General features: G+C 44.4%; 1 protein-coding gene across 1 annotated transcript in view; it reads left to right on the forward strand.

Moving 5' to 3' along the window:
* Positions 1-210: 210 nt before the first annotated feature.
* Positions 211-24,427, forward strand: part of FLACC1 (flagellum associated containing coiled-coil domains 1) — a 36,358-nt gene continuing 12,141 nt past the window's right edge. The window contains exons 1-8 of the mRNA XM_088135661.1: positions 211-410; positions 9,474-9,542; positions 12,183-12,240; positions 13,633-13,772; positions 15,210-15,230; positions 20,475-20,568; positions 21,136-21,197; positions 23,387-23,484. Coding sequence (XP_087991787.1) covers positions 307-410; positions 9,474-9,542; positions 12,183-12,240; positions 13,633-13,772; positions 15,210-15,230; positions 20,475-20,568; positions 21,136-21,197; positions 23,387-23,484 — 646 coding nt within the window. The 5' untranslated portion in view covers positions 211-306. The remainder of the gene's footprint in view (positions 411-9,473; positions 9,543-12,182; positions 12,241-13,632; positions 13,773-15,209; positions 15,231-20,474; positions 20,569-21,135; positions 21,198-23,386; positions 23,485-24,427) is intronic.

The following is a 24,427-nucleotide window of genomic DNA, read 5'->3' on the forward strand; positions in this document are numbered from 1 at the left end:
TGTGCCTCAATGAAGATGAGCTGAAATTTGGTTCAAATGAACAATGGTTCAAAAGAAATGAGAAACAGAAAATATTATTTATTTATATGTTTGTTTAGCTGTTTTCACATACTATAGTGCTTAGCATACTTCCTCAACTTGCTTAGTGTTAGACATTAAACTCCCACCCTCCCCAGCCATCTAGAAACAGAACAACTGTCATCCTTAGAAGCACATATTGGCAGGATAAACCTCTGAACTGTGAAGATCTGTTTTGTCTCCCATCTTGCAGGCTTCTTGACATACAGCTTTCAAGATCAGCAGATTATGTCCCAGCCTCCCTTGTTATATTGCCCTTGTTGGGATCCATGGAAAGCAGGGGGTAAAAAGCTCGTAAAAACTAAAGCAGGCCTGCTGAATCAGAAGCCCAAGTAAGTAAAAGTACAGGGATGAGATGTGTATGTGTGAGGGTCAATAATTTCTCAGCTGCTGAACTACCAAGGAACATTTGGACAACCACAGAATCTCTGTAAGTGTTTGTTAAAGGTTGAGAGGGTTCTGTCATATTTTAGTTTTAGGAAATCCAAAAGAACCCAACCTTTCAAACAAGAAGAGTCACCATTCACTTAAGAGTGACACAAGGGCATTTCTCCAATAATTCATTAAGAAATAATTAAATATTGGATCTTGAGAGGGAAGGAGGCAATATACAATTGGTGGAAGAGTCTGTGAGAGGAAAGAAGCCCTTCATCCTCAGAGCACATGAAATTTTGGGTCTCATGCAACAGTATTGCTCTCAGGTACCTGCCTCCATCCTGACAGATGCACACACAAAACAGGGCCGATAAAAAGCTATTAAAAAGGGTTAGCAATGGTACACTACCAGCATAAAACATAAATTGTCCTCATGATGCATAGAAGCATCAGGGAACCCCTCCCCTACTAAATTTTAAGCAAGGTAAATGGCCAAAATCTCATTGAGTTCCTTTTGATGTACCTGGAGCATGGGAAAATTATTGAATCCCCACATAAACTATGCGTGTACAATGTAGGTTACTGTCAGATTTATTGTTTCTCTAATGTGCATTCAGGTATTATAATAATAATGTAACGAGCTGCCGCCTGTTGATCCCAAATCCAGCAACTTTCCTTGCAACCAAAATTGATTCAAAAGAAAGTTCATTTATTGAGAATAACTGTACAGATCCAAAGCATTGCTAAGACTGGTCAAAAGCGTGCCAAAAGCTGTTTTTCTTACTTCCCCCCCCCCCCCCCGACACATCGCCCTTAGTTCTTGGTCCTCTGATTCTCTTGCTGGTATGACCTTGAGCATGCCAGAGCTTGTGATAAGGAGCCATCTGCTTTTTAACGGTTTCTCATCCCTACTCCCCCCCCCACTTTTACAATGGCAGAACCGCAGCATGTAAAAAACCATTTTTTTTTCTTTTTAAACTAGCCATCTAATAATCTATTATAAAATCTTGCGAGGATTCTGACATACTGCCCCTCCACAAAAGAGGATGTCAGTCAGATGATTCCTCTTCTTCACTCTAAAAAAGAAAAAACAAAGAAAAACATAATACAATAACCCTTCTAATTGTTAAGGCTTTGTAGGATAAACATCATAAAAATTTTTAACTAAATGTGGAGCCTTTACATGTTTCTTATCAACCCATTCAGCCATTGATTTGGGAAAATGTTTCCACTGAATTAAAAATTGAACCCCCCCCCCCATGCTTTCTCCTGTCCAGTATCTCTTTAACTTCAAAATGTTGTTCTCCTTCAACCATCATCGGTTTAGGTGGTGCTGGGGAGGGATGCCATTGAGATGACTCTCTTTATAGGGTTTAAGCAGGTCACAGTGGAACACTGGATGGGTTTTTTTAAAGGTAGCAGGCATCTGTAATCGTAGGGCAACTGGATTAATTACTTTATCTATAATAAAAGGCCCCACAAACTTTGGAGCGAGTTTTCTGGAAGGTTGTAATGATTTAAGATGCTTGGTAGATAAAAGAACCTTATCTCCTACTTTCCATTCTTTTTCTGGGGTTCTCTTAGCATCTGCAAATTTCTTGTACGTTGCTTTGGCCTCCTTTAACAACGCAGCAATCTGAGGCCACACTTGTGTCATTTGTTGGACCCATTCATCAACTGAAGTGACTTGAGTGGATTGGTTAGGTAGTTCTGGGATTGGTACAAAGTCCTGTCCTGTAGCTATTTTAAAAGGAGTGAGGCCAGTGCTTTGGTGCACTGCATTATTATAAGCTACTTCAGCAAACAGTAACAGCTCATCCCAATTGTCTTGTTGGTAGTTAATGAAACATCTCAAATATTGTTCTAACACTGAGTTCAGACGTTCACATGATCCCGCCGTCTGGGGGTGGTACCCTGAACTCAAGCCTTGCGATGCCCCCAGTAGTTTTAGGAACGCCCTCCAGAACTTGGCAGTAAACTGGACCCCGCGATCCGAAATTATTCGTTCTGGGACACCATGAGCTCGGTAGACGTGTTGTATAAATAACTTGGCCAGTTTGGGTCCTGAGGGAAGGGACTGGCATGCCACAAAATGTGCTTGTTTGGAAAAAAGGTCTGTAACTACCCAAATAACTGTCTTTTTGTTGCTTTCAGGCAGGTCTACAATAAAGTCCATGGAAACTTGCTTCCAAGGAGCCCCTGGATTTGCTACTGTCTGTAGAAGCCCCATTGGTTTGCCCCCTCTTTTTTTCGCCATTGCACACATGGGGCATGTAGCTACATATTCCCTTACATCTTTTCTCATTGTTGGCCACCAAAATTGTCGCCTGAGTAGATGTAATGTCTTCACAAAACCAAAGTGCCCACCTGTTCTGCTGTTGTGACTTCTTTGCAAGACCCACTTTCTAGCGTCTGCAGGGACATACAGCTTATCTTGCCACCACCATGCCCCTTGTTTGTTCACTAGTAATTGGCTGTTGCTTTTAAAGCAATCATCCTGAGCAATCTGGGCATTTAATTTTTTCAACAATTCTCCTTCTGGTTGTTCTTCACCCCTCTTTTTCTGAGCTCTAGTGACCACCCTTAGGGCTGTTTGGGTACATGGAATTACAGGAGCGACTACTTCCTCTCGCTTGCTGTTGTGTTGAGGCAATCGAGACAGGGCGTCTGCCAGAAAATTTTTTCCCCCAGGAATGTACTTCAGGGAGAAGTTAAATCGATGGAAATATTGTGCCCAACTCATTTGCTTGGGTGACAGCTTCCTCGGTGCAGTCAAAGCTTCTAAATTCTTGTGATCAGTCCAAATTTCAAAGTGATGGGGTGATCCCTCTAACAAGTGCCTCCAGCAAACTAACGCCCAGCGCACTGCGAATGCTTCCTTTTCCCACACCAACCAGCATCTCTCAGTTTCTGAAAATTTCCGGGATATGTATGCACATGGAAACAGCTCCCCCCCGCCCCCTTCTGTAACAACACAGCTCCCACTGCCACATCCGAAGCGTCTGCCTGTATGACAAATGGCTGTTCTGGATCAGGGTGCTTTAAGATTGGTTCAGCTGTAAACAGACACTTTAAACTTTGAAAAGCTTCCTGGCACTCCTTAGTCCAGGCCAGGGGGGCTCCAGGTTTTGATGCCTTCGCTTTGTCCTTGCCCTTGGTTTTCAACAAATCGGTGAGTGGGAGTGCTACTTGGGCAAAGTTGGGTATGAATTGCCGATAGAAGTTAGCAAAGCCCAGGAAACTTTGAAGCTGACGCCTGGTTTTGGGAGCCTCCCAACCTGTGATGTCCCTCACCTTGACCGGGTCCATTTCAATTCCCTGATGCGAAATTTTATACCCCAAATAGTCAATTTGCTATTTATGAAATTCACATTTGGAGAGCTTGGCATACAACTGAGCCTCCAGTAGCTTTTTTAGTACCTTCCTGACCAATTGTACATGTTGCTCCATGGTCTCAGTGTAAATCAGGATATCGTCCAGATAAACCAACACCCCCTGGTATAAATGCTCTTGTAACACCTCATTTATAAGTTGCATAAACACCCCCGCCACTCCTTTTAATCCGAACGGCATTATTTCATAACGGAAACACCCCAGGGGCGTGTTAAAGGCAGATTTCCATTGATCTCCTTCCCGGATTCGCACCCTGAAGTACGCCTCCCTTAAATCCAGTTTTGTGAAAATTTTCCCTTTGGATAAATGGGCCAACAGATCTTTCATCAAAGGGAGTGGGTACCAGTTGTCAGCAGAAATCACATTTAGCCCTCTATAATCTGTGCACAAACGTAGGGAGCCATCCTTCTTTTCCCTAAATAACACCGGTGCAGCAATTTGAGAATGCGTAGGTACAATAAAGCCCCTCTTTAGATTCTTATCAATGAATTCCTGCAAGGCTTCCAACTCTTTGGGTGTCATTGGATACATTTTCTTCCTTGGAAATTTAGCCCCCGGCTCAATCTCTATGGCACAGTCACAGGCACGATGGGGAGGTAGCTGATCTGACTCCCTTTCGCTAAACACCTCCTGCAGGTCGAGGTATTGCTTGGGAATCTGAGTTGCGGCCTCCCCTGCCTTTTCCCTACTCACAGCGCCCATCTCTTCATCTGACAATGTTTCGGTAACTCCTTCAACTTGCACTCCCCCCTCCTTTGGGAAATGCAAGATCTTTTCCTCCCAGTTCACTTCTGGGTTCTTCCTTTTTAACCAGTTCATGCCCAGAAGCACTGGGTTGCCTGCCATGGGAGTCAATAGGAATTTAATAGTCTCTTTATGTTCCCCCATGGTTAGCTCGAGCTCTTCAGTACGATACTCCACCGGCCCTCCCCCCCGCTGGGGATCCATCCAGCTGGGTAAAAATAACAGGGGTTTTGAGTCTCTTTAAGTGCAGTTCCAAACCCCGGGTGAGGGTGGGATTAATCAGATTTCGGGAGCAGCCAGAGTCTATCAGCGCCCGCATCTCTGCCCTTCGCTTCGTCCCCACCACCTTAGTTCCACCCAAATTTGAATGGAACTCACCCCCATCTCTTCGCTTTCCGAGTCCTCTCGTGAGCTGCTTTCTTTCTCCGGAAGAGCAGCCGCCTGTCGGAGAGAGAGCGGAGCTAACAATTTCCGGGTTTTGCCACCGCCGCGTGTTGCCGCTCTAGCTCCTGTCTCGCTGCCTACCACCGCTGACTCCTTCTTGCCGGGCTTCGAAGACTTCGGCCCTTCCGCTCCGTCTTCTTGCCTCCTTGCTCTGTCTTTGCTTTAGGGCACGCAGCGGCAAAGTGCCCCGGCTCCCCACAGTTGAAACAGACGCGCTGGCTCCTGCTACTTCCTGGCGTGCTGGTCTTCGCCTTGGGCGCCGCCTTCTTTGTGCCGGGTAAGGGCGGAAGTCGGGTTCTTGCTTCTATGGTGCGCCATTGCTCCTCCACCTCGCCGGCCATAGCGACCCATCCATTAAAGGTTTTGGGGAAACCCCGGCACACCACACGCTGTAACAACTCGGGTTGCAAGCCTCTCTGGAAAAACTTGATCAGGAGCTCTTCAGGCACGTAAGGCAGCCTTTGAGCCAACCCCCGAAATTCATAGGCATACTCTGATATCGACTTGGACCCCTGCTTCAGCCTTTCCAGGTCACGTCGTGCTTTAAGCGCCACGCACAGGTCTTCAAAGCATGCGCAGAGAGCCGCCATGAAATCCTCTAATCTCCTTAAAGCCCGGTCCTTCGCCCTGTGCAGGCCAACCACCCATTCTGCAGCCGTACCTTCAAAAAAACTGGACACATAGGAGACCTTCTCTTCCTCGCTGCGGAACAGAACTCCATAGCCTTCCATGTAGATCTGCACCTGGGTAATAAAGCAAGCCAGCTGCTCAGCATCTCCCCCGAATTTCATGGAGATGCCCCGCTGCTGCATCAGGCTCTTCTTGGTTCTGCTAGGTGTGAGATCCTCCTCCTCCTCGCTGGAGGTCTCACCTTCAGCCGACTGCTCTGCCGCCTCCGTACCTCCCGGTGTGGCTGCTTATTCTCGCGTGGGGGGCGTAAATCCCCCTCCAAGCAGTTGATCCACCGCTGCTTTAAGTGCTCGCACATCATCGGATAGGGACCCCATCTGCCCTTCCAATTTCCCCATGCAATCTTTCATCGAAGGGCCTCGTCCCCTTGTCGCCGTTGCCTTCGCCCCCGCTTGGGCTTGGCGCGATGATTGCACCGGCTCCTCCTGGGTTATCACCTTCACTTCCAATGGAGGGGGGACCAGTCTCTCTTCTTCTTCCTCAATTACATCGTCAGCCATCCCGCTGCTCGGTTGGTCCCGGTCAACGTGAGGCTTTGGACTCCCTGCAGGGCAATCTCCCTGGTGGAAGTCTACACTTTGAGTCTTAGCAAAATGTAACGAGCTGCCGCCTGTTGATCCCAAATCCAGCAACTTTCCTAGCAACCAATATTGATTCAAAAGAAAGTTCATTTATTGAGAATAAGTGTACAGATCCAAAATATCCAAAATAGCAACAATGGTGCATTGAAATATCTGCAAGAAATACCATTTGCCTGCAAGCAAGAACTGGTGGGACCACAAAACAGACAAAGTAATAGAAAATGAAGAAGCCAAAGTGCTCTGGGACTTTAGAATTCAAACAGACAAGCACCTGCCACACATACCCCAGACTTAACCATTGTTGATAAGAAAGACAAAAAAGTCTAGATAGTGGAGATTGCAATACCTGGAGACAGCAGAATAGAAGAGAAAGAACTGGAGAAAATCACAAACTATAAAGTCCTGCAAATATAAGTAGAACGACTATGGCAAAAGAAAGCAAAGATAGTACCAATCGTAACAGGCACCTTGGGTGCAATCCAAAAACATCTGGAGCACCACTTGAAGACCATCAGCATTGACAAAATCACCATCAATCAATTGCAAAAGGCAGCTTTACTTGGAACAGCTTACATCCTGTGACGATACCTTTAACACCATCAAACAACATCTGCCTATCCCAGGTCCTTGGGAAGGACTCAATAGGTGGACAAAAATGTCAAATCCAGTCTAAACATCTGGCTGGCTGTGCAATCAGCAATAATAATGTATTAAATTCATATGCCACCTGACTCCAAGTGACTCTGTGAATGCATTCCAGTATTCAAACTGATAGAAGAAATGACAATGATTGTATAAAAAATCTAAAGTAATTCTATTACAATCAAGGTTGAAAATTGAAACTTTTATGTAACTATAACTTAAAAAGGGAAAAAAGATAAAACATGAAAGGGAATGTCTCTAAATCTGTTTATCTTTTGAGACTGAAGCCTTATTTCCTAATATCTGAACGGTAAATAAAAATCTTTAGCAGAATGAGATCAATGGCATCCTGGATGAACTAAAGATTTGAAGCCATATTTAAAAAAAAGTATATTAATTTTTAAAATATCCAGCTGTAACAAAAATCAACAATCCACTTAAATTTAAATAATAGGTGTGCCAAAATGTTGCTAAATAGTGTCTAAACCCTAGATATTACAGTATGTAAAATAACAAAGAACTTCTAAACAGTGCACTCATTCCTAGAAAGATCTGAGAGAACATTTTGTATATATGGAAAACTACAATCAAAAACCTATCTTTAGAAATTATGGAATGAACAAGATATTATCACATTAGTTCTATGATTTACCAGTCTAGATCTGGTCGCTGAACCAAGTAAATACTGCTTACCAAGCTTCACTTGTATACTGTAGAGAAGTAATGTGATGGAACTTTGGGTGAAGCTGGAAGTTGTACAGAATTTGGAGCAATAGTACAACCTCACCAGTAGAGCCGTCTGGGTGGTGAATCACCCTGAACCCACAGAGTACTTGTAGAACTCAGGGTGCAGAACTGAGCAAGAAAAGAGATTAAAACTAGGAGTCACTCTTTATGGAGGGGAGATTATAAAATTGGCTGCTGCTAGAACTTGTGATTACAGATGTACAACAGCTGAGCTATCCTTATGCTGAATACTTGAAATAGAAAATTGCTAAATTTTTCCATAGCCTAGTTGTAAGTTCTGTTGGCTGAAATCCCAAAATAAAAGTGATCATCTTGACTGAAATCACTTTTTAGGATGGATGGGTTTGAAACTTCACTAGCAACTGGGATCTGATTTATCATAATCTGTGTTAGCTTATTGGCAACAGAGTCTAAATTTGGCACATTTGAAATGTTGAAAGCATGCCATGGGTGCTGTCAAAAATAGCTGTCAGTTGTAAGAATGGGCAGCCACTAAAAGAATAAAAATACAATGAAGTATCAGACTAGTGAACTTGTTCTTTACCATCCACTATAGCTACCCAATATATTATTTATTATGCCAGCTTTCCTTCAACTTTTTTTCTGGATAAATAGGCAGACCTTCAAACAAAGCAGGGGAGTGATGTCAACCACATTTTAATGTTTCAACTGTGCTAATGTGCCCCCTGTGGGACCCAGAGGGATTCTTGTACATAAAGATTTGCAAGAGGCTATCACTTCACTTTGCAGACACCAGCTGCTTTTTACAAAATCAATCTCAAACAGAAGCAGGGGTTCAACAAACTTAGTGGTAATAGCCTACCCGTAAACTAGACTAAGTTTTTTTTATACCATCTGCTGGTAGGCATATATATGTCAACATGCTTGGTTGCTAGTTATTGTTGTTGTTGTTATGATACGATACTTTGCCACACACCAAGTTCAAGTTGTTCCTGCCTTTCCTGGAGTAGGTTACTGCATTTCCATGCTAGATTTCCTTATCTGCATGGATCACTCAGAGGAACTCTGCATACTATTGCTAAGACAAAGGGACATGGACTTCCACTGACACATCTAGGTTTTGGGAGAAAGTGGGAAAAATCAGATTTAGGGATATTTTAAATTTGATGTTAATGCATTGTTTCTCATTAAGTATACTTATTTGTCCCTACCTTACATGTGTACTTTGGCAGTCGGGAGTGAGGAGACTGTTTCACAGATGTGCAAATTGGGATCACAAGTCCCTTACTTATGCTAGCAAACTTCTACCACCTCACTGTGTGTCTCTCTAAAGCTGTGTCTATAGTATCGTACTGAGTGTCACTTCATGATAGCTAATTTTTCTCCAATCTGTATTGCTGAATTTTTCATTCTACCTGATGCCCCAGCTCTTACGCATAGCTCTGCATATATTGCTCATCACAACCAGGATCTAATCTAAAGAAAATCTCCAAATGCTCAACCAGATGTGCAACTGGTTACTACACTTACTGTCACATGCTGCCAGGCCCATATAGGACTATCATAAGATTTGCAAAATTCTGATGAAAGATGCAACATTGCTGTGTGCTAAAGAGGACAAATGTACAATTAAGAAATTGATTTTATCAATATTTAAGCCCCAAATGCTGAGAAACACCAGTCTTATTCAGCTCAAGGAGGCTCGCAAATACTGGTGAGAGTATCCAGTTCTGAGAACTTAATGACCAAATACACTTTAGACTTGTCATTTGAAGAAATTATGAATTATTTCTAAACAATGTTTATTTTTCACATTAGAAAACTATCATTAGGAGTGATCCTGAAAGACCAGTCCAAAGTCCAATTAAATCCTTCAGGTACTTCTAGGTAAGTTTCTTATGTTTGGAGATGAAATGCAAAGGTGAGTGATGTGCAAGATATAAAACTCTATGTGTACACTGGGAATTTTCACATGATCAAACAAGATACTTCTTTGTGGCATTCTTGACACATCTGTGTCAGTCTGTGTTATAGGCACTCCCAGGTTCAGCTTATGGTCACTCACTCACACACTCACAGCCTGTTGAGGTATGCGGATCTCATAAGCCCCCCTTGCTTTCTACCTGGGTTTTCCAGATAGGTGCTGTTAGAGTAGTCCCAGCCCTGGACAACAGCTGGGAAATAATTAGGGACACACACAAGATCACTTTCAACCAAACATTGAGGCACTTCAGGTTCTTTGGAATACACAGAGACCCAGTGAATTTAAAGTAACAGCAAAACTTCACTGGTTACAATGTACATTTGCTCTTTCTCACATGCACACACACACTCACCCACACTTACTCACATCCTTCTCAGCTAGGCTGCCAGGCACTAGCTAGAGGGATGGAAGCTGCCAAGTCTGGATCCAAAGACAACTCAAGGTGTGGGCAGAACCACTTTTATCCCCTAAAGTCCTTGCTTTGTTCATTCACAAGACTGGCAGCTACTCTTGCCTTGTTAATTTACAAGTCTGGTAGCTGTTGATGGGCTTGGTGGGGTGGGGGGTTTCCATGTGCTCAGGCCCAACTTCCTTTGTCTGGTTCAGGTGACATTTTTTTCCTTTGTTTCCTTAACGACTTGTTTCCTTCATACCTACCTCAAAAGGACTTTTTAGACAAGATTCCTGGCTTTTTGTCCTCTCTGTTATGCGCCTGCTTCATCTTTAGTTGTGGCAGCTTCAGCCTAGACTCACAGCTGCATGTCCAGAAAGGATGTGATGCCACAATCAATCTGAAGTCCATCACATATAAAGATGCAAGCCCATGGGTGCAGATCACCAGCTACTGAAAAATATATTGCCATTTACAAAATTGCCTATTTTGCTGCTCATCCCTAGCAGCAATTCCAGTATAGAAACTCAGGGAAATCTACTTAAATTCTCTCTACTACAAATTTGTTCCAGTATACTGTGTTTACTATGGCATCCCACTGATATGTACATGAATATTCTGCTATATAGAGCAGAACATTTTAATTTTTGAGAAATCCTGCTGATGCTTTTGCTCTTAAATATTCTTAATACTTTTATCTTTATCAGTGTTTTCCACATTTTACTCAGAACTGATACTATATTAATTGAAGGCAGGGCAATTCATCCCTCTCCCCAGGATCCCTTTTTCAATTGGCTGGTCTGTAGTGTCCTGGTTTGGAGGCCAGTTGGAGGAACAAGATGTATAGAGTAATTAAATTGTAAAAGCAACAAAGTCACAACAGCATCTTTCAATTGGTTCTGCAGAAGCGGTTGTGAATGAATCTTTCTTTCTGTGTTACTACTGGCTCATTCAGGGAATTTTAGAAAGGGTCTAGGCATCATTATCTTCTTATATTTTTTTATGATATTTCATTCTTTTCTTTTTTTTTTTCTCCATAAAAAGTCTGTTAAGCAGAGAAAGGTAAAATATCAGGACAATGCCCTTTGATAGGTAATGCCAAAAAGCTCTGATCTGGAAACTCCCTTGGTTAATTTTCATTTTATTTTCAACTTTGGCATGATGTGATTTTGTGGTATTTATTGCATTATAATTATTTTAACTTTTTGTAATTTATTTATTCACTGGATTTTGAGGTACCTACTGTATTTTAATTATTTATTATGTATTAATTCTTTTAATTTCTTTGAAGGAAGCTTCTGTGCTTCCTTGATTTTTCTATGCTGACACCCTTGTAAGCATTCTCTCATGAATTTCAGAAATACATGTTTTCTCTATTTTTATGCAGGAGGTCCTGGTTTTGACATGGGTCCCTAAGCAAAACAGTTTTGGTGGCTTGGTATTTTAAGTAACCTTAACTTTTCCTTCCAGAATGAGATTATCACATCAGAATAAAGCTGTTAGCACAGCTGCACAATCCTCAGAAGGCCACTAGCAAAACCATTTTATAGAATGCTTAAGCTGAATGGATGTTCTAAGATGCTAGCTATTTCTCAAGTGAATTGACATAAGAAACCAAATGATTCCAGCAGCCTTCTTATGCACATGCTTGTCCTAACAGAACGTGAAACTAAATTAGTTTCCTGCAATTTTGAAGGAAGAACACTTAGTAAAGATTGAGCTCTAGAAGCAGGACAAAGCATCTTCAGCAAAAATGTTAAACAATTTTTGCACTGGGTTCTAATGGAATTTGGTGCAATTCAACAGTAACACATTTAAAGAAGGATGAAAGAAAATAAATGTAATTTCTTATTAGGAAAAATAATGAGACACTATTTTTCATAGTCTGTCCTTTAAAAAATTGAGTGGCGCTATACATATCAAGTTTGTTTTTGTAGAGAATAACCTGCTTATCAAAGTGTAATTTGGGGTATATTTGTATAAGACATAAATGTTCTTTTTATGTATTTTGTTAAGTATTCCTTTATGAATTGACGTTCAGATACAAGTATTCTTTCTAGTTTTGTGCAGGGATCCAATTTTTGACATGTGCCTGTAGGCAAAGGAACTTCATCTCCTTGGTAGTCTAAATAAGCTTATTTTTTCCTTCCAGAGTGAAATTTTCCACCAAAACCTATGTGCAACCATTAAGAAGCAGAGAGCCTCAAGATGTAAGCAGAATATATTGTTCCTTGTTTTTTTTATGTGCATTATGATGGTACTTGGAACATGAATGCTTTAACCCAGCTTTTTCCAACCCAGTATCCTCTAGATGTGTGGGATGACATATTTCATAATAACTAGTCAGAATGAGATTATGGCAGTCATAGTTCTACCCATCTGCAAGATGCCAAGTTAAGGAAGCCTGTTTTTATTATTCTCTTTCCTCCATCCCTGTAACGTCTTGAGAACTAAAAAACCTTATATCAATTTCAGTGAAGTAGAGGCATAAGTGAAAAACTCCTTATCCCATAGAATAAGAACTTGATGATTAAGGTCAGAGATCAATAGCTTTGCACTCTTGACTATATAGCTTCTTTCTTGAAAATCAGAATGCAATATTTCATCCAACACTATTCTGTTCTGGTTCTCTGTTATTTAAGGACTGAGGAATTCACACTGTTGTGGCTGGCTGACTTTGGGAGCTGGGGTTTCAGTCTGGGAAGATTCTTGCTAGAGGTTGTAGCTAATAAACATAGCTGAACTGATTTTGCATTGTCTCTTGGAGTTCCTTGGGCTAGGCCTGGCACCAATCTTCCCAGACTGAAACCCCAGCTCCCAAAGTCAGCCAGCCACAACAGTGTGAATTCCTCAGGGAGGTGCCAGTCTCATGCTTTTGTTCCTCCCATGCTCTTCTGGGGAGCTAAGGAAATGTTTATCTCCCTGAGCCTGGCCTTCATAATTCCATTCCATCACACTTTCCCTCCATTCCTGCCCTCCCTTCTTTTCGCAACATATTTCAAGCTTCAATTGGAATATGTTTTTAATGAGAATCAATATTCCATTGTTATCCAGTTCCTCAATAGATGACTACTTGCTCTCATTTGTTAATATTTAAATATTGTTATGTGAGCAGTTTGAGGTTTTGTTTTTTCTTTTGGTCCTTGTAAGCACTGTTCCAAATGATCCCATATTGGAGGATTCTGTGTGTCTGAATAGGCAGGATGACTCTCTCCAGACAAATATTTCAACTGCTATGAAATTTCTCCAGAAAATTTGTAGACTCTAATCTATTTTGTGTACCTTTTTTTCCTTCGGATTATTATTTTTAGCAAATGAAATTGTCAAAATATTAAGTGCTCAGGAATGCTGAGTTTTATAAATATTTATCAGTCAGCCTGAGGTTTCCTGAGATTAGAAAACTAAAGGACAGCACACACTAGCTTTCCCTTTTGGCAGAGAACCAAAAGCATCTCATTCTGGCTGCTTTTATGAGAAGACAGCACCTGAGGCTAAAAACCCTGGTCAAAATGCTTTAAGTAAATGCATTCAATTTCAAGAAGCATATAACTGGTTTGGATTTTGAAACTATTGTTCTAGGGTTACTTCTGTTTTCATTCTAGATATCCAAAGTGATCGAAGAAGAGATCACACCTGGTTTTACCTTGTCTCGCAGTAAGGAATATATTGATATCACACTGGGTGAAGAATTCTTTGAGAAACAAAAACCTACAGAAGAACCCATCAAAACCACTGCGCCCGGGTAATCTTATATGGTAGCAAGACCATGTCTTTAAATGGCATCTTGCTGTAATATCAGTGTTTTTGTTATTTCATGTATATGGGAACAATGCAGCCAGCTGAGATTCCATGATGGAAGCTTTATACAGATTCCCAGTACATTTTGAGAGAGAATTCAGGAGTGTTTTTTTGCTGATGGTTTAGCTATCCAAATAATCCCATTCCCCCTCCCCCCCAAAAAACTATAGTGTTAAATGGATGAAGAGGACAAAGGCAAATATAGCAGCCATCCACAATCTGCCCTTCTAGTGTGTTGGACCTCACCCCCCGTAATCCTCAGATACTATAATGAAAGACCATGTTGGCTGGGAGCCATGTTGAAGACTTGCACATCTGGAAAGCAATAGGTTAAGTTAGGCTGAAGAAGGACATCTTAATTTCAAGGGTACATGCAGAGGGGGCAAGGAGAGTAAATAAGAAGCTCATGATGATGTTACCATGCAATTCACATATCTACATCAGAGGTCCTGATGCAAGTAGATCACGGTGGCATGTGCATGACTCCATCATTGCCCATGTCTCATCATTTTTGCATCATGGTGATTTACTGCTTAGGTCTTGTTACAAGTAAATAAATACAAAAGAATCAGCTTCAGAATAGATGACTTTTTCTATCCTACAGTGAAAGTGAGAAAGTGTATAAATCTATGAAGAAATCTAGAATTTAGCTCTGGTTATGATTAGACACCAGTTAAACTACTTTTCCCTTCCCCCCCCCCCCACCTCTCGAAAAAGAAGCGTTTCCTAGCTTACAAAACCCTTAAGCTGCTTTTTTATCTACTTGGGATATCTCTTACCGTAGGGAAGATGTATGCTCCTGAAGGAAACCTTCAGGGAAACCTCTAATTAATTTCCCATGTCATTTTTGATCTCAAGATTAGCCTAAATATGTTTACTGTTGATATTTTAAGATGAAATTTTGATTCAATCAAATCTGTTCACGGAAGAAATATATTTGATTCACCTGAATGATTTTTTTGTTATGCTTTCCCACTATAATGGGATTGTCTAGAGATTTAAATAAAAATATATTACATAATAGTATTAGTCAAGACACTGTAATTAATTCTCTCAATCATTTGATCATCATGTTCAGCTTGTTTTATCCTGCTTTACATGTGTGAGTCTCTATCTAAAAATTCTAGTAACATCCCCAAATTCCAGCCCTATAATAAGACACGATGCATATAATTGCTGTGTTTAGGTTATGCCTGCAGACTGCAGAATTTGCAAAGCATTGTAATCCACAGAATTCAGTCCATAATTTCTAAACACACACATGATTATGGATTAGATCTTGGATACAACTGCTTTCTAAAACTAATGTGTTTAACTGATTGTAATTAGGGCTTCAACTGTTCTTTTTTTTTTCTCCCTTTCCCTTTGTCCTCCCCTGCAGCACTCCACCTAAGCTTGAAACGTAAGTACTGATACTCTCTTTTGCCCCTTATTCTTTTCTTGGATTGCAATCAACATAGTGCCTAAATATGTCCTCTGTACTGTTTGCTCCTCTATGTACTGTATTTGTTTTTTAGTCTGAGCCTTTCTTTGTGGTCTATTTTAACATGGGTTTACAAAATGTTTTGTGGAACAGTGAACCATTGAAATCTGTGTTGTTGTTTTTTCAGATTTTTTATTCCGCCTTCATTATTTTTATAAATAACCCAAGGCAGCGAACATATCTAATACTCCTTCCTCCTCCTCCTATTTTCCCCACAACAACAACCCTCTGAGGTGAGTTGGGCTGAGAGAGAGTGATTGGCCCAAAGTCACCCAGCCGGCTTTCATGCCTAAGGCAAGACTGGAACTCACAGTCTCTGCTTTCTATCCCTTTAGAATATATTACTACTTATTAGTAAGTTCAGATAAGAATGCCAGAGGAGCTAAGTGTTGGCCCACATAGTACTGCATCTATCTAAATTGCCATCCAGAGGTATTTCCTACTATTTCCTATATTTATTTGCTCTTGGAACTTATTTACTCTTCATTCAGGATCTTTTAATGAACTTTAGTAATCCAAGCTGTATCTTGCATCTGCCTCCAGTACAAGTGCAGGCTGAGTCACACATTCATGTGTTAGATGATGATGGAATCTAGAGATGTTATTACAGATTGAATGACATAAATGGAATTTCCAATCTCCGAAGCACTTTTTAAAAAATCTTTAAATCTTTCTCCACTGGGAGAAATGATTAAAAAAATCCAATGTAATGTTTGCATGTAGGTACCAGCTCTGTGTCATATTTTGTTGTTCAGTTGCTTCTGTCTCTTCATGACCCAATGGGCATCATTTTGCCAGGATTGTCAGTAACTACTTGGGTTCTTCTAAGCTCCTGCTTATGTCATCAATGATAGTATCTAACTAGTCTGTCTTATGTCAGCCTCTTTTTTTAATTGTCTAATTTTTCTAATCATCAAAATCTTTTCCAAGAATGCTTGTGTTTATATAATGTGTCCAAAATATGTATTATATTTGGAAGCGTGGATGGTGTCAGGTTCAGCCTGCACCGCACGCCTAGGAACTTGCCCAGCCGCGCTTTAGTCAATTTCACCGCTCGAGCGCTAGTGCAGAAAGAGGAAAGGTGAAACCGCAAGCTAATGAATGGGCCACCTGGCGCCACTTCACTAATCTGGAGCGGAAGCAAAGGAGAGAGCCCGGAATTGAGGAAGAGATCAGCGCGCGAGGGGATGCTCCCGGCTGTGTGCGCGACAGAAGCCCCAACGAAGGCAATGACCACGCCACAGGCAACAACAATCAAAGAAACAAGAGAACTGGGCTGAACCTGCCATTCCAGTAGAAGGGGGGGATTACAGGGGGCAATCTGCAATCTAATTTGTAACATGTAACCTAGCAACGGGGCCGCGGGGGGATTGAGACATGAGCGCTCACCTTTTTTCCCTGCAGCCAAGACCAGAGAGGAATCGATTAACGGCACCAGGAGATGGCAAGCGATGGGGAAACCGCTTGCCAGCTGGGCAACCAGGAGCCCAGATCCGAAGGCGTGATGGCGGGACCAGTCCGGGGCGAATGGCGCACGGACACAGCTAAGAGGGCGCCAGAGGACGAGTGGTCGTTCGGCGGGGGCAGGAGCCCCAACGGGTCGCCAGCATGGGGGGTCGGAACCCGAGGCCCGGGAGCGTGAGGAACGATTCACCCGACTGGAGGCCAAGATCGAGCAGCGGATGGACGCTGTCCAAGTGATGTTGCAGACCATCTTCCGGCGGGGCAAGGCCCCAGGGGCAGAGTCGCAGGCGAAGAAGGAATCGGGCGATGCCGGGAGCAGTGAAGGTACAAACTCAAGAAGCTGCACGGAGCCTAGACCAGAGGTTGCGCAGATGGCTCCAGTCCCTAGCGTGAGGAAGAGGGGACCCACAACCACGGTCAGTTCGTGGGGCGCCAAGCGGGCGCTCAGCAGCGGGACGGAGCCAGAGGGCTTGACGGGACGTGCGGTTCCTGGGAGCAGCGGCGCAGGGTCCAGGAGCCAGGAGCCGGAGGAGAGGCTGGACCGGCTGGAGGGCGACCTCCAGCAGCAGACGACAGCTGTACCGGGCATGCGGGAGGCATGGCGTGGCGGACCCAGGGCCCCGGCTGGGGCAGCCGCAGAGGGCGGCGTGGAGACCAGGCTAGCAGAAGTGGTCAGCCTGACGGGGAGCACGAAGGGGGGTCGGCGGCCAGCAGAGGCGCCCCGATTCAGGAGCTCAAGGAGCGAGCTCTCGGGGGGCCCTGGGCCACTAACCTATCTCCGTACGCAGGACAGGCTCCACTCAGAGATCCAGGGGGGAGCACCCAGTAGGGACGACCTGGAGGCTCTAGTGAAGTGGAGCTGGCTGGCGGAGACGGCGGGGGATGCCGGAGATCGGGGGAAGCGAGAGGCGCGAGCCCTGATACCAGCCACAGCGGACCAAAGTGAGGCGGCACTGGAGACGAGGCGCAGGAGCCGACGGCGGAGGATCGAGGTTGGAAACGCCCGGCAGACTGCAGGGACCTGCTACCGGTGTGGAGGCAAGGGGCATTGGATGGTGCAGTGCCCCTCGAGGCAGGGGGTCTTGGCGAGCTGCACAAAGGACGCGGGCCGGCGATTCCCGGCTACAAGGAACCCCGACCGATCCTGGGAGGAGACAGCAGCTAGTGGAGTGGTGTGCAGCGGAGCCGGCTGGCTCACGAGGAAGCCCGGCTCTGCGAGGAGGGGAGAGCGAGCCAGCAGGAGGCGACGGCCGGCGACGCTGAGGCGCACCCCGGAGCAGCCAACAGAGTGGCAGCATGAGGAAGGGCGGGACAGAAGAAACTACTCGCCCATGAGGATCAGGGTCCACCTCAAGGGGGTGAGATCAGAAGCAGAGGCGAAAGTCGGCGCCTTGCTGGATTCAGGATGCACCCACTGCCTGATCCACCCGGTACTGGCATCCGCGCTGGGGCTCAGAGTGAGGAGACTCAGGGAGCCCCTCGCACTCAGCCAGTTGGATGGATCGACGGCAGGGGGGGACCCGGCGCAGTATCGCACTGAGCCGGTCGGTTTGACAGTGGGGAGAAGCCGGGAGGAGCTAGGCTTGGTAGTTGCCCCGGTGGCCGACCATGCACTAGTGCTGGGGCTGGCATGGCTTACGCGCCAGAACCCGCACATCGATTGGGTGGCCAAGACGGTGGTGCGGTTCGGTGGCACCACCGAGCAGACGGGGTCGAGCCGCGGAGGTGGCACGAGAACAGGGGGCCCCACAGAACTCGGTGAGGTGGCGGCTGGGCGAACTGCAGCAGCGACGGCAATGGGGCCCGGGCAACCAACTGCACACGAGGTGAGGGCGGCGCCGAGGGAGACCGGCAGAGCAGCCGGGGCGGCAAGTGCATGAGAGAGCGTGGCAGCAGAGACGGTGCGATTCGACGGCACCACCGAGCAGGCCAGGTCGAGCTGCGGAGGCGGCGCGGGAGCTGAGGACCCCACGGAGCTGGGCATGGTGACTGCGCGATGGAGAGCCGAGGGCCGGCAGGCCGCAGCAGCGACAGCAGCGACAGCAGCAGGGCCCGGGCGACCAACCGCACGTGAGGCGAATACGAGGACGGCGCCGAGGGCGACCGACAAACGAGAGGGGTCAGAGACCACCGAGGTGGCGGTGGCATGGACAACGAAGGGCCCCACAGCAACGCAGGGGTCGGCTGCAGCAGAGACGGTGGCAGCGGGACCCGAGGGCCCCGTGGCAAAGCAGGCGGCGATCACACTGGCATCAAGAGCGGGGGCAGGAGCGGCGCCGGGAGGCGACTGGTCCGCGCCAAGCGTGAGTGAAGCAACTGGCGGTAGACCGGGACCTGGCCGCGGCCAGGGGACCCTGGAAGGTTGTAGGACACTGAGGGAGCTGCTGCTTGAATCGACAGACCCAACAAGGACGACCCAGCTGGAGGCGAAAGGCGGAGCCCAACCCCCAAGGTAGAAGCAGGGGAAGGGAGCCGAGCCGGAGCTGAGGCGGCGCTGTGCGGAGGCGAGCGAGGGAGACCCCTGGTTGGTAAACAACAAGGACTCCCTGAAGAAACAAGGGACCTGCTGGGAGCACAAGGGGAGGCTCTACGTTCCAGAAGCTTGCCGGGTGGATGTGCTCCGGAGAGGGCACACCGAGGACACTACCGGACACTGTGGGTTTGTTAGGACTTTCCACCTCCTGCGTGAACAGTTCTGGTGGCCGTCTCTCCGGAGGGATACGAGGGAGTACGTGGCCAGCAAAGGAAGGGAAGGAGGGGAAGGAGAACCTTCGGGGACCCGTCCTGTAAGTGACTCGGCCATGGTAAGGCCAAAGCCCCAAGCCAAGGAAAGGCACACCGTTATGGCAGATGGGAGGGCAGCACCCTAGTAGCCCAATTAAGAGGGGGACTTGTCTTCAGGGGGGCGGTATGTCAGGTTCAGCCTGCACCGCACGCCTAGGAACTTGCCCAGCCGCACTTTAGTCAATTTCACCGCTCGAGCGCTAGCGCAGAAAGAGGAAAGGCGAAACCGCAAGCTAGCAACCTAGCAACGGGGCCGCAGGGGGATTGAGACAACTATAAAGGTGTAATGTAAATGTACCAAGCCAGTCCTGGCTTTGCTTATGACTGCTACGTTACGCATGAGTAAACCTCTTTTGTGAACCACACGTGTCACGGGAGTTTCTCTGTCGAACGGGGCAAACCTTACAGATGGGTGGCCATACAGATTGAATGAATGAATGAATGAATGAATGAATGAATGAATGAATGAATGAATGAATGAATGAAAATGAATGAATGAATGAAACATTTAATAGAAGGGACGCAGAGTGTACTCACTCTGCTGGAATGTACTGGGTGGGCAGAAACAACTGGAGATAGGTGTTCCCTCAGGCATCCAGGCTCTATGCCATAAAGGGCGTTATAAGTAACAACCAGCACCTTGAACTGCAGCCAGACTGGCAACCAATGCAGCTCACGTAGCAGTGGTGACACATGTGCATATCAAGAGGCACCCATTATTGCTCGCACCTCTGCATTTTATACTAGCTGCAGATCCAGATGGTCTTCAAGGGCAGCCCCAAGTAGAGCACATTGGAATAATCCAGTTATGTCCATTTAAATGTGAACAATTTTACATTTCAAGGTAAAGGGGAGTAATTATTGTAGTTTGTAAAATTTGTTTCTCTAGAACAGTTCGTACACTATATTTTGCAGGGAAGATGTTGTTGCTGATTTAGTGGAACAGATTTCTGAGCTGACTGGTATTATAGAGCAATTGCGCCGAGATCATCAAGTGACACATAAACAAGTGAGTCACATTGATAGTGGAGAAAGCCTTCCCTGTAGATATTTCAGAGAATGTGCTATATTTGGAGAAAAACTACTGGTTGGGAAGAAATCATCAAGACCTCTTCCAGAAACCAATTACTATCAGGTTAGATGAACTGGATTTGAAATAAATTTCTGGAGCAAAAGTATTAATGGGAAGCATTAGTGTGGAGCTGGGACGAAGGGGAATGTGTTTAGCCTCTTGGTTTCAGACAGAAACTCTCTGCACAGTTGTGTTGTGTACCTTCAAGTCAGTCTTGACTCCAGTCTTGACTTCAGCCAAGTCCCTGCAGTCTTCTTGGCAACATTTCTGGAAGTGGTTTGCCCTTGCCTTCTTCTTATGGCTGAGGGAGAGTGACTGGCCTAAGGTCACCCAAGTGGCTTTGTGCCTAAGACAGGGGTAGAACTCATGGTATCCTTGTTTCTAGCCTTGTTCCTTTAACCACTGCACTGGCTATCTATATGTACAGTTACACTACTACTACTACAAAAAAAGATCCATTATGAAAATACTTAATAAATGTAATCATCTTTTTCTTTTTTCTAGTTGGAGAAAGATATGGAAGAAAAATGCAATGAGATGCAAGAGGAACATGATAATAAAATAAGGTCTGGCTGTCCCTGTCTGCAAGTTTTGAAGTAACCTTTCTTTCTCCACAGTTCTAAGAGCAAAGGAGGAATAACAACATATTAAGGAAACAGCTTCCCCCATCCTTGGAAAGAAGCAGACAGCATGTGACTTTTTAGCATTGTTCTACATAGGCTTATTGAGAAGTAATAATGAACAAAATGTTTTTTACTATTGATTAATCATATTTGAATCTGTGTCATTGGTCATTTTCAGTCACATAAAAATCTTTTTTAAGGTATAGCACAAATAGAGTGTACAAAAAGAGATGTTTATATGTCAGTTGCATTTTTGTACACTATGCTTTTACACTTTAAAACTGATTTTTGTGTAACTGAAAATGGCCAACAAAGAAATCTCAAATAAGATTATTCAGAAGTAAGTCCATATAAGTTCAGTGAAATTTTCTTCCAAGTATGTTTGAATGTTTAGGGCCACATTCAGCATAAGTTAAATAATGCTGCTACTTTATCAGCAGTAATGAACAATTCTCTCCCGGGCTGTAGTCCTGTTGAAAATCCTTCTTGTGTTATTTACTCTGCAGAGAAGTTCCCCATCGGTACCATGATAGATTTTCTTTCTATGCAGGTATTAGAGCAGGGGAGGAAAGGATTAAATTGCTCTGCCTTACTGCTGGAACCCAAATAATTACCAGCTTTCCCTTTCCACCAGTGCCTGCTACTTTGTCTACACATCAGATGCAGCTTTGGGACCTTAGAAAGCCATTCTCCTGTCTCATTAGTTCTAGGTTTCTTCCAAGCACTTGCCTGAACTGTGATTGGAATTGTTCTTTAATAAACCACAGTGGCAATTGGTGTGGGCATGACATGCTTTCATTAAGACAATTTCCTGTGAATAAAAACACAACCATAATAATGCAGTATAACAGGAATAAGAATAATCACAATAATTGTTCTCCATACAGATTATGTACATGCAATAAAAAATAATATACAGATACAACAGAACATTGGTTTAGAATGTAGTAAGAAAACTCATCCTAAAAACCTAGATTTAGCTCCTGTGCAAGCATTCCAGAGCTTTTCAGAACAGGATGGAATTATCCATTTTCCCAAATCCAGGAGAGCCAGTTATTTCAAGGCCTTGCTATGGAGATTTTTCATAAAACTGGAACTAATACAGGAGGAAAGCTGCTATTTCACCTAATCTAGAGCCTTTCCCCACTGCTGAGTTAAAGTTCTATTTAGTAGTCCTTGAACCAGCAGAGTTGAAATTGCTAATCCCTGTCCTGCCTCTATAGGCAAAGGATGATGAGCTTAGTTACTGTGTGCAAAGCTTATTAAGGAAAGGAATTGCTGGATTCCTTTGGCTTACTTCCTTCCCATCCCAACAAACATCAGATGGAGATGGGGCTTGGAGAGGAGGTGCATTCTGAGAAATGGCTAGCGGAGTAGATATTTGGTCCTGGTGTCTCGTTTGGGTGCATTCAAAAGAAGCCTGGTTAACAGCTGACAGATGCTATGGGTTTTCTTGCTTCCTTGTACAGCTCTCTACCAGCACCAGTCAGCTGTTAGCTGGGCTGATCCCTCTTTCAAAGCCAGGTTGGCCCAGATATCTGGCAAATAAATGAGGAAAGCCTGGATGGTCCCATTGCTCAGGCCACATTGGCCCTGGAGTATGGTACCCAGGGACTGGAGACAAAGAAGATCACCCACACTGGCCAACGTCTACTGAGTTGATCCCACTCTCCAGATTCTTATGACAATACCACATAGAGAAAAAAGGGCTGAAGTTCATTACTTTATTTCTTCAGCCTAAGACGTGATTCTGTATATTTCTTATGTACTTAGTGATCCTTTGCTGTTTCCCTCTCCAGTTAAGTCACAAGATTTTCGTAGATTCTCCCCATCCCATGTATTTGAGCCCCTCTGGCTTCCCCCTAAGGAACTATTCCTGAAATGTAAAGGATATTTTACAACTAAATTAGATAAGATTTTAGATATGACTGAAGACTCTATAGTAAATTGGCAAAAATCAGGCATTGTGACTTGTACAAGAGAAGCTGCTAGCATTGCCTTGCTTCTCACCAAGGCAATGCTAGCAGTGTGTGTATCTCTTCAAGCTTAGTACGAAGACATATTAGAGGGCCTAACAGACCACTAGTGCAGAAATGCCTCTTTTACATGCCTTTCCTGTGTTGCCTTGGCAGGGAGATTCAGACATTTCACATAGCAGAAGTGAATAACCTGGAAGAGCAATATAAGAAAGAGTTGCGAAACGAGAGGGCAACTGCGCAAGAAAAGCTGGGTATGATGCAGGGCTACCTATTTGCCCCACCCTGCTTGTGTACTGGGACTCCAGCATGCACCCAGAGTTGTTCCATAGAGGGAATTGGAACTAGATAAGCAGCCAGGGCGAATGGGGTGCAATTTGTAAGCTTTGGGGGGGAGGGAGTTGAAAAGAATTGACAAGCATCTGATTTTTATCTCTTAGACATCGATCATCTAAATATTCTGTGCTATCAATCACAGACTTGATAAATATTTGTAGTCTGTGCATGCTTGTTGTTATTGCAAAACTCACATGCTATTTTAAAAAAAATAATAAGATGAAAAATCACCTAGCCATCTCTCCTTTGTTTTGCAAGGAGCCCTGTGACATTGCAGGAAGTTTCAAGCAGAAATTGTTAAGGTTTTGAGAAGCAAAATTATTTTCCCCTCACAGGATGTTCTATATCAGTATGATTTTATTTTCATTTGTTTTTCTCTGTTGAGGCCAAAGGCCCATTACATACTGTAGGACCATGTGGGTGAACTCCAAATGCTGGAAGAACTTGGATTTGTATCTTAAAAGATGACTTGGATAGCTTTGAATACAGCATTCTTTCCTCAGGTCAAACACCTAACCTTGGTTTAGATGGACTTCCCTCAGGGTGGGGAATGCCCTATTTATAAGCCAGAAGCCAAACTCAGTCTCAGTCTCAATTCAAGTTAGAAACATATAGAACTGAACAAGCCTTGTAGAGAATTAGGAAAATTGCCTGCAAAAGGAAACCCTGTTTACAGCTGGGAGGGAGGCCTTGTGAGGGGCTGCAGGGCATTAGCAGGCATCACCCTATGTTGCCATGGTCTCAAAAGAAGGGATGTGTTGGGAAAGGAAGCTGGAGACCTCTGGGAAGGAATGTGCAATCCTTCCTCTCAAGCTCAAAAAAAGCCTGATTTTTGGCATCATTGGTGGGGAGGGGTTTAAT

This window comes from Python bivittatus, unplaced genomic scaffold (genome assembly GCF_059951505.1).
Source record: "Python bivittatus isolate LINGU-HERP-01145 unplaced genomic scaffold, Pbiv_v1 ctg000200_np1212, whole genome shotgun sequence".
NCBI lineage: Eukaryota > Metazoa > Chordata > Lepidosauria > Squamata > Pythonidae > Python > Python bivittatus.